General features: G+C 35.7%; 1 protein-coding gene across 1 annotated transcript in view; it reads left to right on the top strand.

Moving 5' to 3' along the window:
• LOC149803048 (UPAR/Ly6 domain-containing protein bou-like) overlaps window positions 1-8461 on the top strand; it is a 107038-nt gene extending 98577 nt beyond the window's left edge. Inside the window, exons 2-3 of the mRNA XM_089952604.1 lie at window positions 4735-4896; window positions 5689-8461. Coding sequence (XP_089808730.1) covers window positions 4735-4896; window positions 5689-5906 — 380 coding nt within the window. The 3' untranslated portion in view covers window positions 5907-8461. The remainder of the gene's footprint in view (window positions 1-4734; window positions 4897-5688) is intronic.
• The last annotated feature ends 5557 nt before the right edge of the window (window positions 8462-14018 follow it).

Here is a 14018-nt window from a genome sequence, read left to right as displayed (position 1 = left end):
TAATTTTAAATCGACGTGAAGGGTATAATCCTTGAGATCTTCAAATGATTGAGAGAGAGAGAGAGAGAGAGAGAGAGAGAGAGAGAGAGAGAGAGAGAGAGAGATTCATTTTGTTGATGGTTGATTACGTAGATTATCGATGAGACTCTAGATCACATTAACACACAAATGACTCTCTCTCTCTCTCTCTTCTTTATGACTGACACATGAAATACGTGGACAACTTCAATTTTATTTCTTTCTAATAATCTTAAACTATTTGTACTATTATGAATATTGTGCAATTAAACTAAAGTATACATTGTTAACGGTGAGTCGAATTTCCCGTCCTAAAAACCGAAATGAGTCGTGGGAAATGAAAAATAAATGAATACATAAATATACAGATTATTATGATATTGTATTGAAATGATTGACACAAAATTCGATATAGTTAAATATTTATTCACTGTGGCATATAGCCAGATAAGAGATTAATATATTATCACTATAGCGACATCAATAAAATTTAATGGTTTTGGGTAACAACTTTGCCCTAAGCAACATAATTGTTTTTGTTAAAAGTGTCTCTTGACACCAGGTTTGGAAGTATATGAATCAGCGTACCGTTTTCGTCTACATACAGTATTTTAAACAAAACAACAAAACTAACCCATCCCACACCAGATACAGTATATCTGACATAACTAACATGATCAATTTTCCTTGGTGCTTTTAGGGCTCTAGTATCTATTTTGTTACTATCATGACAAGAAAAATATGCAATGCATTTGAAGGACTGAAATAATTAATTATCTGCCTCCTTGTTAATCTTCGAAAACCTCCATCAGGTTTAAGTACAACACGCCGTTGAAACTTCAGAAAAAAAAAAACGAATCCATCCATACTATATTAGTACTATAATAACAAAGCTTTTGCCGAACAAATTACCGCGAGACCTGTTTGGACTTGAGCAGATAGTGAGGGGTGTTTGGACTTAAGCAGATAGTGAGGGGGAAATATGCCAGTTTTCTTTGGTGACCTATTGACCCTCGTCCAACATGAATTGTTTAAAAAAGTATGTTAAGTATATTTGCCTGTTGCATCGTATGTCTTCATTGTCTGATTGACATGTTTATTAACCAGGCATTCATAAACATTAGGGGCAAGTTTAAATCGTTGAATTTACGCTGTCAACTAGACAATATACATCAAGTAAAATATATTACAACACAATGGGTTTTCAATAAATTGGTTTCCACGTCGTCTCGATTTCGCGATTTAGATATTCATTCTCTAGAGGGATTCAGCACGTGCAAGGGGTATAATTTTGTTTATCTTTCGATGAAACTTTTTTCAATGCAAAGTAGATAATTTTGTGATTTATTAAACTAAAGAATGATAATATCCAATCGATGAAGAGTAATGGCAGTTGTACTGCGTACATTCCAGTTTGCAATCAAAACATTTGCATACCAATCAAGATAGTCACAAACATTAATTGATTAATTAATTCGTTGATGGATTATTGGCCTTATCGATACCGGGAAAGGTGGATGAAGTGATCGATGAATGGGTTCATTAATGGAATAATGAAGTGCACGACAGATGGAAGACTATGACTTGATTATGTTGCATTGATGCGACGAGAATTCAAAGCCTTACGACACACAGGAACAATTTATATCGATTTGACTCGCTGCCATCAAAATATTAAATCTGAGGATCTTGATTAAATCCATTTGATCTTTGAGGAATAACGGGTCAGAACAGAAGCAATTCAATCAAAATGTAAAACTAAAGATCAAAATAAGGCACGTGTCATTTGACATCGAAGAAGAAATCACCTTGTATTCATAATTGTCTGTAGTGATAATGATATTAACATTAGTAATTTTACACTGGGATGAGCAATAAAAAATTATATTGGGATTATCCATTCTTTTCAGTATTGAGTTATATTGTAAAGCGGGCTATACGAAAGATTTTATAAAAAGAATTACTGTTGTGACGATCAATAGAAATTAACCGATGATTAGTCTGAAGCGTTAAAGTGCAAGCGTTCGGTTATGATTTTCTGTAATCGAATATAACTTGTCATAATTTCTTTTTGCTTGTACCTTTTTGCACAGAACCTTCTAAGAAAGTAAAATGTGGCAATAAAACCTTCCAATTATTATAGCCTTTTTTGCAGTACAACCCAGGAGCAAAACAACATGGCAGATAAATACAAGCAGGGGTGAATCGGGGTGGAGGAATGGAGCAACTTGACCCATTCGCGAAATAACCGGAACGTTTTTTATTAACTTTTCGAATTATTTTAGCGGTTATAATTATACCATGGAAATGCTTACTATGCAAGAGCTTTCTGGGCCCCATCAGGGTTCTGTACCACAGACTCCTCGCCAATTTCTTTGGTCACCCTCCCACCGGAGAAAGACAAAACAGCAACAACAATAGTTCTGGGTCCACCAGTGACATGTTGACATGTACCGGTACATTGTTCGACTTTACGAGATGCAAGAAACTTAAACATTACCTGGCATGTAATAGTGACGTTGTCCATGAAACGCCCCTGCCCGAAAATACCAAATAAATGGCTAATCGGATATGATGATCCCGTCATAGAGTTTTAAATTTCAACTGATTCCCAACACTAGTAGAAATCTTAGTGTGAGAAAACAAATAAACAATTTTTGTGAAATGGGACCTGAAAAGATACCAAACAGGGAGCTGCTTAGACGAAACAAATGTATCATTTTAGTTTTCTTATAAATTAGTATACTATTATTATCACTTTACCTTCCATGTGGATTCACATACTAATGTTATATTTTACATTCCTCGTAAATTAGTGTTATATTTGTACCTTCCTTGTGAATTAATATTCCGCCGCACTTTATAGATTGATCATTCCCAACTGTAGGAACACAGTCTTGTCAGAGCTTCGTAATTTGTCTTATACCACATGATAAAACTTTCTTCTTCAAGAAACACATTTTGCAGTCTAATGTATCGATTAGCGCTCGCTACTTTTTGCTAATTTCCCAGAATTACTATAATTGAAATATTACACTTTTTAGGAGTTGATTACTTTGAACTCTTTATTGATTGTAAATTGTGGTCTCCGGAGCTGACTTCTGTGTTCAGTTGATTGAACACCCTGCTAACTATGCCGATAAATCAGCATCTCACCTTTGATGATATTGGCCGGCGGTTCAAGTGATGATATCGCCTATTCATTAAAACCTGCATAAATCTCAGCTGATTTTGTCTGCATACATCGGTGTACATTTTATACCCTTACCGGTATTTCTCGTGGCTGTTGAGCTACCGTCGGCAGAGGGGTTATTTTGGTGGCATGCACAATATATTTCCGGAACAAACCCTATGTTTGGCGACTTGCAAATTCACATGGAATAGCAGCACAACCCTATGTTATGTGGCCATTTTGAAATTCGCGCTAGGTATGGTTTTTACCAATTACCGGTAAGTGTCTAAAGCGAATGCAGATGTGTTCCGGAAAGATTTGCATGCAGCAGAATTTAATGAACAGGTGACACCAGACCCATATATCCTCCATCAGTATCTACACATATTTGGTGGGGGTGGGGTGAGGTTGATTTATTGGACTACCTGCTATCAAGCTAACTGGAGGGGGGACTCTAAAATAGACCCGACACACATTCCTGCATGTCATAAGATGCGACTAATGCAGTCGAAAGCTGCCGTACCTCAGACCTTAGGGTGTCTGTCTTGGAACTGAGAGGATGCAGGTCAGCCCAGGTCGGCTACCGTGGTCTGTTCTTGGGCAAGGCACTCTGTTCCAGTTGCCTCGGAACTAAATAACTACTGTACTCGCAAGGCAACAAAATGAATAAAAATTAGACCCATATAAATCAGTGAATCGAATTAATGTATGTTTAATGCTTCGGTACATCTTGAATTTCCTGATAATTGCAACACTACTTACAACCCATATGTATGATTCACTGATTGTAAGTATTGTTTATTAAACCTTAAATTATTGTTTTTGTATTTTCAGTTTAAAGATATAAGATTGATATGTCTCATCAATGCAATAGGTATTTAAATACAAGGTTTCTAGCTAGTATTTAAATTATTCGTCAGTCTTCCTTCTCGAACTTTTCCACTTTTGAACAAGTTACTTCAAAACGTGTTTTAACTGAGCATTTTCTTTGTCGAGTATTCCGTCTCAATCAGGTAGTTTCCACCTGGTTTGAGGTTTAAGATTTTGTGACATGAACCAGTTTGAAATATGTGACAATGACTGGCCAATTTTACTTTTTTGTTGCTTATTTGGGGCTATATTATGCGAGAGCTCCACACTGTTACTAGCAATGTACATGTATCTGTAGTAAGTCAATAGTCTTAAACGTTTTCCTTTAATTCTGGATTGTAGAGATAATATTCTCTGTAACCATAACTTAACAGTAGATGAATGAGTGAGTCCTAAGACAAACCTTACAGGTTCAAAAGGTTCCGTCATGTAGTTCTCTGTATAAATAATAATTCTGGGATTAAAGAAGTAAAAAAAAAGGTTTCACTATGAGACTATATCTCACTAACTTGAAAAGACTGGAATTAAGCTAGTTTTGTTGCGAAATATTTCTGATAATACAATAAGCTAAACGACTGTCTGTCAAGTACTCTATATTTGTTAGGTTCGGGTCACTCACATTTCATGATCTTTCACTTTTTATTAAAAAGATCATTCTTTTTTATCTTTCACAGTTTTAGGAATTGATTGCTACCAATGTTATTCATTCAATGGAATGGAAGGGAAATGCGAAGACACATTTCAGACCGACGTGACTACAGAACATTTGATTAAAAGGGATTGTTTCTACGGCTATTTCAGGGGCAACTACTGTATTAAACTGCGAGGTACAAAGAGTAAGTTTAAAATTGGTCTTCTTCTCATAATCATCTTCCTCATCCCTTTTCATTGCTTATCGCCATCATCATCGTCACCATCATCATCGTCGTTGTCATCACCATCATCACCATTACCGTCATCATCGTCGTCGTCTTCTTCTTCACCGTCGTCGTGGTCGTCGTCGTCATCATTTTCTTCTTCTTCTTCTTTACCATACATGGATTATTTCATTATTTTCAATATGTCTTTTATTTTTCTGTTCTTTTTGATTAACTGACCATCCTATCAGCCTTTAGTTTACGTTTTATACGATATTACTTTAATCATAGTGTATGTAATCAGTACGGCATTTATCTTTTGTGCATTTGTTAAATTATTCAATTTCCGGATATAATTATGCACGGTTAGCATTCGCACAGCTGTGGTCAGTTATATAAGATGATTTTTGTGAAGTTTCTGTCTATACGATATCTCTAATTAACAACATTTTCCATCGATATTAATTGAAATGATATGCAGCGCTATATGCTCGGTCAAAATAAGACAAAAACAATATGGTATTTGCTATGATTTGGGGGCGTTCGTCAAAGCTGGTTGTTTTTCGACAATTTCCTGTTTACTCCATCTAAAGAGTAACTTCATGACAACATAGAGGACGTCAAGTTCGCGGGATTAGAGGCCAGTAAGAGTGCTGCTACAATTTTTTTTTTTTTTTTTTAATTTTTTTTTTTATCTGCTAGCTGCACATTCGACCTTAAAGGATACAAATTAAAGAGAACTCGATTATTATTTCTATTTTATCTCTACAGAAGACGGAAGTACCATTTTAGTTCGCGACTGCAGCGACAATGACTGGGGCAGACACTGTGGGGACATTACTTTCGAATTCGACCATGGCAAAGAAGATATCAAGGGCTGCTTGGAAACGTGCGATTATGATGGCTGTAACTCTGGAGACAAGCTAGTAACAAATAGGCACGTCATTTGGATAGTTTCTCTTTTGATTGGGATTATCCTACGGCTGTAGCCAAGAGATGGAAATCTACAGAAGGCCGCCATTTCATACTGTTGACATCGAATTGGTACACCACTTCCTTCTTGTCTCACAATATGTTCATTATAACTACACATGTAGCAAACAATGATGAATTATAGCATGTCTGGTTTGTGAGAGAGTCCAAAAGATACAGCAAAAAGATGGAGAGCCTGATTGACATAGAACGTGTGTGTGTGTGTGTGTGTGTGTGTGTGTGTGTGTTAAAACAAAATAGTTATGACACAAGAAAGCTCGGAAAGTCCGAGCTAGATTGACGACAACGTGGACTGACGCAGTGTTAGATAAATTAATTCATTTGATGAATAAATGCTGAATACATGTTTGCATTAACCAATATGGCGCTTCACCCCAGTGGAAAATATAAAAGCGTTTGTATTCAAATGGTAGTGTATGACAAAATTAGATAGTATATGTATTCTTGTTGCTTAATCTTTAAGGCAAATGCACCTGCTGCTTTAGTAATCGTTAGAGTAATTGGCAGTTATTGAGCAAAATCGCTTAAGAATATTTTTGCTTAAGCTTTGTCTGACATTGTCAGTGTTGCTTTGGTATTTGGTTACCATGGCATCTTCTCATAAATTCACTTATCCCACGAAATTTTAATAATTTCCATCAGTGTTCGGTTATTCCATTGATTAGACGATTTTAAAATTTTATTTATTTTGAAAATCTTAAATTAAAATTATTATTGTTGTTGTTGTTGTTGTTGTTATTATTATTATTATTATTATTAAATATGTTATTATTATTATTATTATTATTATTATTACAAGACCGACGCCTATTTGAACAATAGATGGAGAGTATCATTCAAATGTGAAGAAGATTATCACACGCAACAAAACACAGTAAATAATAAATAGTTCTTTATCGCTTATTGTGGAAATATTAGGCAGTAAACCCACCACTGTAGACAGAGAAAGACTGTACCGTAAACGAATTCGGCGGTGACGCCTATCCTTTATTATTATTATTATTATTACACTAAAAATGAGAATAACTATTCGAAATTTGGTTTCCTTGTACGACCATGCAACAGAAACACAATAGCCGTAAGGGCAGACAAATTTGAACGTTTCGTAAGACCCTATGAGACCAGTTTATTTATGTTGTGATGATCTGTCAAAAGAAACAAACGAATCGCAGCAGTCTGCACAAGTGTCTTGCTGGTTTAGGAAAGATATCAGAAGATGGTTCATTGAGCATACCAGTGTTTGAAAACATTTGACAGATCTTGTTACCAAAAGACTTTTGTAATGTGTTGACCTCTGAGCCTTAACGAATGCTTTGTTGATTATGTTGATATAATTTTTATGTCACAGTTGAATTATTATATCACAGTAATCTGTGTATGGTTCTTTACTATTTATTATGCCAAGAGATAAAAGATTATCATTGGCCTGCAATTAAGTATTACCGCTTATGTACGTCAACGTCAAATCCATGCACAGTAGTGTGGGAATTTTGTTCGAATGTTTTGAAATATTTGTACTTGTAAAATAAGTTATTCACTTAAGTAAATTAAGTCTACATTTCCACCATTAACATATTTCCGGATCTTCCTTTTTAATGTGTTTCTTGTTTGATCGCGCTCTCTATCACTTGCATCCTATTAGTGTCTACCGTTTACATTCAGTCTGCGAAAGAACTACACCATCAACAATGCTGCCAAAAACCTGGCTTTAAACAGTTAAAGAATAAAAACTAAATCGGAACCCTATCTACCTGGAACCATAATACTGATGTGCATGCTACATACATAAGAATAAATGACACAGTGGTGGTCAAATTACCACGACATCATGCGCCTAGATATTTAGTCTCTTATGTTTCTCTGCGAAATACACATTCTTTGAAGAAGAGTTTCAATCCAAGGAAATGAGAAGTCGTTCCCTAACTTTGATTTCTGGTTTATATATTTACTTGGCGGTAAAAATAGCAACGGTTTCCTATTTGATATATTAAACAGACACCAGTGGCATTGACAATTATTGGCTGTTTAAGGAAGGGGCTGCTAAAGGGAGGTTAAATATGCACGAACCATAAAGTTTTCTGTTCTAAACTGAGCGGATATGGGAGTTGGCTGTTCAAGGAAGGCGACCCTTTTGGGAGTTTGCATTGTACCGAACGTTTATATTTAAAAAGAATACGACCATCGTAGCCACAAAAGAAACCATGTGCTGTGTGGGTCAACATTTGCGTCAGAGCGCCTCGGTCACATTAGATCACTTTTTAATTTACATGATTGGTGGTTGTGATTTTGGAGAACATCTGTCTGAAGATGATTAAACAATCTGTACCTGATGTCTAAAATTAATGAAATGTGTAAGTATATTTCTCTTACCGAGGTAACAAACTCCCACATTTGAGACAATACCATGATAATCTAGGAAAACTACATCCAAACACGCTATTAAGCTTCTATTTTCCGTGCACTTTTTCAAAGTATTTGTGATTAACATTGTTCTTATTTGTATCATTATTATGTAATTTATTATCCTTTTTGAATAAAAGAAATCACATTATTATATTTTCCATTTCTTGGCAGCATCACCTTCAAGGTTTGTCTAAATTTTAACTTATGACTGGATACTGGAAACATCGTAAATGATCCTTGCCAATCTATCTTTGTCCGTCCGTCTGTCTATCTACATATCCATCTGTCTCTATGTATATCTAGCTGTCTAACAAATCGACCGATTTATACAGCATACAGCATACATTATGAAACAGAAACTAATCCTGGCAATAATGCTTAAAAAAGAACATCAGTCTTGAATCAAAATTAAGTCAGGAATCCAATAATCAGATTGGCTTGAATTTAAGCTAAACTTAAAAATGGCAAATCAGATGTTTTAAGTTCTAACTTATATATATTTTGACTTAAATTTACGGTGATGAAATTGTGGCCTGATTTGTATCTTCGCTGCTCGCAAAAAAATAACGCGAGAAAGAGACAGTGGTCGTTTGCATGTCTTGACCTTAGCTCAGATATTCTGAATTCAAAATTTGCGTCTAAATTGGGAAAAAATGTTCCAAGATGGAGAGTGGATATGGTATTAACACTAAAGGTAACTTAAAATGCAAAAACCTGCACGATTTCCACCAATGAGAATTATAAGCTTCAGTACTTCTGGGTGAACAGAAAGCAACCATACACATAAACTTGTCGGCAGTCAAAAGACACTAACATAACATATTTAACATAAAATTGATACAGGAAAGGAATGTTCGGTGTGAAAAACATGCAAAGCAGCAAAGGAAATAAATGAAAATATCAGATGAATATAATACTCATAAAGGTATTACAAGTTTGGAAGGAACCTAAAAACATTTGCAGATTGGTCCAAGATAACATTTGTATGTGTTTTGATCTTACTTCTTTAACAGCAAATAAAGATAACAATGTCTGCCGCATTAAGTAAACAATTCCGATACTGCGTTTTCTATATTTTTAATTTAAATATTGCAAATCAACGAATTTGTCAGTGACACTTGCAGAAAATAAAGAATTTCTTCTTTGATGTCAATGACAACAGTTTAAGTAATATGATAGCAATAATGCATACATGTCCTCATTAGTTTTGAAACCATGTTTGCCTTGCATTTAAAACGCATACGGACACGCTCAGATCTGATGACACATATGGTGTTCCGAACATATGTCAACATGGACTAACTCAGAAACTGGGTAGGCAGCTGTCATTATTCTAGCTGTGCACAATAAATGATTTAAAGATGCACGTGCATACAGCGCTCAGACCAGTTAAGTATATATAGTCCACGAATAGCTAGTAATGTAAGTGTCGTTTTCGTGGCTTAGACTGTCTGACCAGTCTTCTAAAATATTAGATCCCATGCATTTAATTTTGTATAGCACCTCTTTCTCTCTCTCCCTCTCTCTCAATCAATCAATCGACCGATCGTGAGAACTTTCTTAGCAACTTGTAAATTATATCGAGAGAACTTTTATAACGACATGTGAACGATATTGTGCACCACGTCAATTCTTTTATCAGCCCCTTTCTGTGTTTCACTTGCACAGTTTGGTTAATCAGCAAATAAGGTCTTTTCGGTAGCAGTAGGCTTTGTTCCAGATATAGTCTATAACTGAAAAGTTAATTCCTACAATTAACCTGCCTCAATGTTAAGGGTGTGCATTTGCCCCTGAAATATCAGAATTGATATGCATTCTTCATCCACGTTTGGTACAACGCTTAATAATTAAAGGACGACAAACATTACAACATCACAATGGGATTTCTCGTTACCATCAAAAACTTATGGGAAAATAAACCTTCTCAGCAGTATTTCTGTATCTGTGTATTGATTTTCATATAGCAATATTTAATTATTTATTTCTCTCACATAGTGATATTTAATATTATTGATTAAAAATGGAGCATATATATCTCATGGCGTCCACTTGACAAGCATGATGTATTTCCGGTTCGACAGCTCTCGACGAATTGTCAAGGACGCACCAGGCATGGCTCGCCCCTTTCAGTGTGCCGAAGTATCTCTCGTGAGCTTCCTTATTTCCTACAAACTCGTTGCTTCTGAAGATTTTGCCTTCACTGCGAGTAAATATATACCGTCCTCTGAATCAACGTCACCATCAACAGAAGTGCTAGGACTCCCTATCACAAACAGACCTACAGCCGAATATTGCTCCCTTAAAGTGGATATTATATTGTAATAAGACATTGAGAATTTACTCTAAAGATACCCTGGTTGGTGAAAATCCACAGCCAGCACACTCAAGGTAATCGGGTTTCTCACTGAAAGCACTTTGTACGTGCAGCAATGGGTAAACCGAACTGTGTGTTCTGAGATAATCATGGCTAAAATAAACCAACCTCGGGCAACGCTGTACGCTGCAACAAAACCCTATTAAAGTTTTTTTTATATATCATAAACAAACATTTAAATACACACGATTCCTTGTCAGTCATTTTTAATGAGAATTGGTTGCATAGCACTTTTATGATGCAGCAATTTCACGGTTCTTTAAACCGTTAAAGGCAAAATAAATATTTTCACACAGACATACAGCATTCGATTAAAAGGGATTATTTTGACGGCCTTGTTAAGAAGAACTTAGGCATAAAGGTTACTAAGAACAAGACAAGACCAAAATTAAATGGCAATTATTCTCTCTTTCATTTTTCAGTTGAATGTTTTCTCATTTGGATGCCAAGTATCTTTCCTTTGACAAATTAGATGCCAGTATCAGTTATCTAAGACAAAAGTGATACCCGTTACCTAGATTTGATAATCATTGTTTGAACATCGAATGAAGAAAGCTATGTCCAAGTCTCTTTAGGTGGATCTAAGTTTGTCTTCTTCGTCGTCAGTTAGATAAAAAGTACTCCGATATGACGAATAGGAATTTAACAGTACGGATGTCACAGTGGACTCCTTTTTGGAATCTAACATTAGCGTTTGGGCCACTATAGAGTCATTAGGGAATTCAACAGTACTTTTGGGTCACTACATTTTTGCTAGCCTAGATTCGTCCAGCCACCTTGTTCCACGTCATCTCTAAGCAAATACAGCTAGCTGAAACGATATCTAGTGCTCCGTTATCTACTTATGCAGCTCCAAGAAAATGATCGGCATATTGCGATGCATATTGTATGATACCATGTAACGTCGTCAGCCCTGAGTTCCGACCCTCCTCGGAAAGAATTTTCCTCCTACGTATCCAATAAAACCTTCATATTCTGCAAAAGTGCCATTATAGACAATATCGCAGATAATTCAGTTAGAATTTAGTGTGATGCAATTATCAAAGCGCACGGTTTTCTCCGGATGGTACTTTATCACCAAATTTACATTGTTGTGGCAAAGAGAGGTAACACAAGGTGAGGAGGAGGAATGCGAATATGTGGCATGGCATGAGTGAGTGAGTGAGTGGGTGAGGGAGCGAGCGAGCGAGCGAGAGAGAGAGAGAGAGATGAATCAATTAATGATCGTGGCATACACTACACAAGACTATATGCACCAAAATAAACATAATAGCTAAAATTGAAGAACACAATGATTTTGTTAACTCGTCAGTTTTTGGGCTGGACTGGGAAACAGTCATCATTGACTTATCTTTGACATAATACGTAGCTAATATTTCTCTGAGATTATAGATTAAAAATGCGATTATAGATTAATTACTCAGATCTTCATAGATGGAGGCAAACATTTTAACATTAAACTGAGTCTGGGACATTAGTTTTCTACTTGAAAATTCCCAAACATGTTGACAACTTTTAATGTTGTAAAGAAGAGACTTACCTGTATCATGGCTCTATTATTGTGTATTCGCTTTTTACATAATGATGATTACTTGAAAAATAATTAATTCTTGCCTTAATATCTGAAGCAGAATCCGACTATTGTTGTTGTGTTCAGTTTTTGGTGTGGTGGATTTATTTTTTCAAATCATTATTTACTTGAAATTACAAAGTGCTTACTACTATTCTTGGACTAAAACATTAATTTGGAATTATAATAGGTCAAGACAAGGACATTTGGGTTGTATTATTGTGATACACCAAAAGACTGCCACCATATTTCAGGACATTGGTACATTAATACGTTGGAGGCTGCATGCACATCAACACATTCAATGTTAGAATCTTGAATCTTGAAATTCATAATTTGAAATTGTGATAGAACATTTAGAATTTATAGGGATTTAATTCACAATACTGTAGATTCTTTGTAAACTTTTACTTTCTATTCAAAGAAATAAATTATTTGATGAATTCTTCAAATTGTGTTGGCTTTCGCTCTTATTTATTAGTATCAGACCATGTTATCGTAACAGTGGCCATTTTTAAACCTCCTGTCACCAAATATGGGGGTTGGGGGCGTACCTGAAAGCTTGTAGATCAAATAAATGCATGCAAAGACAAAGATCTGATTACTATTGTTGTCCCAGGCTGATTGAGGGCGTTTTATTCTGTTGTTGTCCCAGGCTTATTGAGGGCGTTTTATTCTATTGTTGTCCCAGGCTGATTGAGGGCGTTTTATTCTATTGTTGTCCCAGGATGATTGAGGGCGTTTTATTATAAACAACTCGTTTAGCTATAAGTCCCAAACTGAGCAGTGTCAAAGGACAAAAATTGAATAGATGGAACAGGAGACATATTATTTCTTTCAATATCTGCAAGACAAAAACAAAGGTGGATTACGAGTATGCAAGTTTGAGACAAAGGATAGGAATCGATAGAGATGTATGTAATTCATAAAAGGGGAGTGATAAGAAGACTCCCCACACCCCTCGGGCTTCTATCATGCATATTCTTTGTTTACCATCGCGGAAGCTAGAGACAGTCATATGTAAATCACGGAATGAATCTTGCGATGAATAAAAAAACAACTACCGTCTATGAAACGTAATCTTTTACTACCTTCGCTCGTTTTTTCCCACGAGTGATGATTCTTATCTTTATAATGATCATCGTGTGTCTGGGTGAATGTACGCTAATGTCGCCAGAAGAAAGTAAATTTTGCCGCGAATAAAAATAATTACTAAAGATAATGGTCATAAATCACTCACTTGTATTCAACTCCTTAGAGCTTGTTTGTATCGGGTTTTAGATTTTCATATAGAATGTATATCGTATAACATAATCATCCTTGTATATCGTGTTCTAAACTGCAAAAAGCATGACCCTGGTCGACTAGTCTGTAATGGACAGATATATTAGGTTTATGGTGTTAGTTAAATCTCTGGTTTCAAGCAAACGGTACGAGAGCGGATATGGGTTAATACCGTTTAAAGTAAGGTCCGCGTTATACGCGATCAAAATAGTTGTTGTTGTTGTTGTTGTTGTTCTGGGGTTTAACGCCATTTTCAGCACAAGATAGGCCATATATGGCGGCCAGTATAACTGGTGGAGGAAGAACCCTGGAAAACCCAGGAAAGAACCACCGACCCACGAGAGATCAAAATAGTACTTGAAGTTGAAATTTATCGATCGTTTTGAAGAAATGTTAAATACCAGAATATACTTTATTTGGTCAAAATGCTAAATCTTACACGCTCCTATAGCGTCCAATAGCGTATTTAGTGGAACA

The sequence above is a fragment of the Sinohyriopsis cumingii genome, chromosome 3, assembly GCF_028554795.1.
Source record: "Sinohyriopsis cumingii isolate HCF-2022 chromosome 3, ASM2855479v2, whole genome shotgun sequence".
Lineage (NCBI taxonomy): Eukaryota > Metazoa > Mollusca > Bivalvia > Unionida > Unionidae > Sinohyriopsis > Sinohyriopsis cumingii.
Note: the sequence above shows the minus strand (reverse complement) of the source record. Positions and strands in the feature narration are given on the sequence as shown.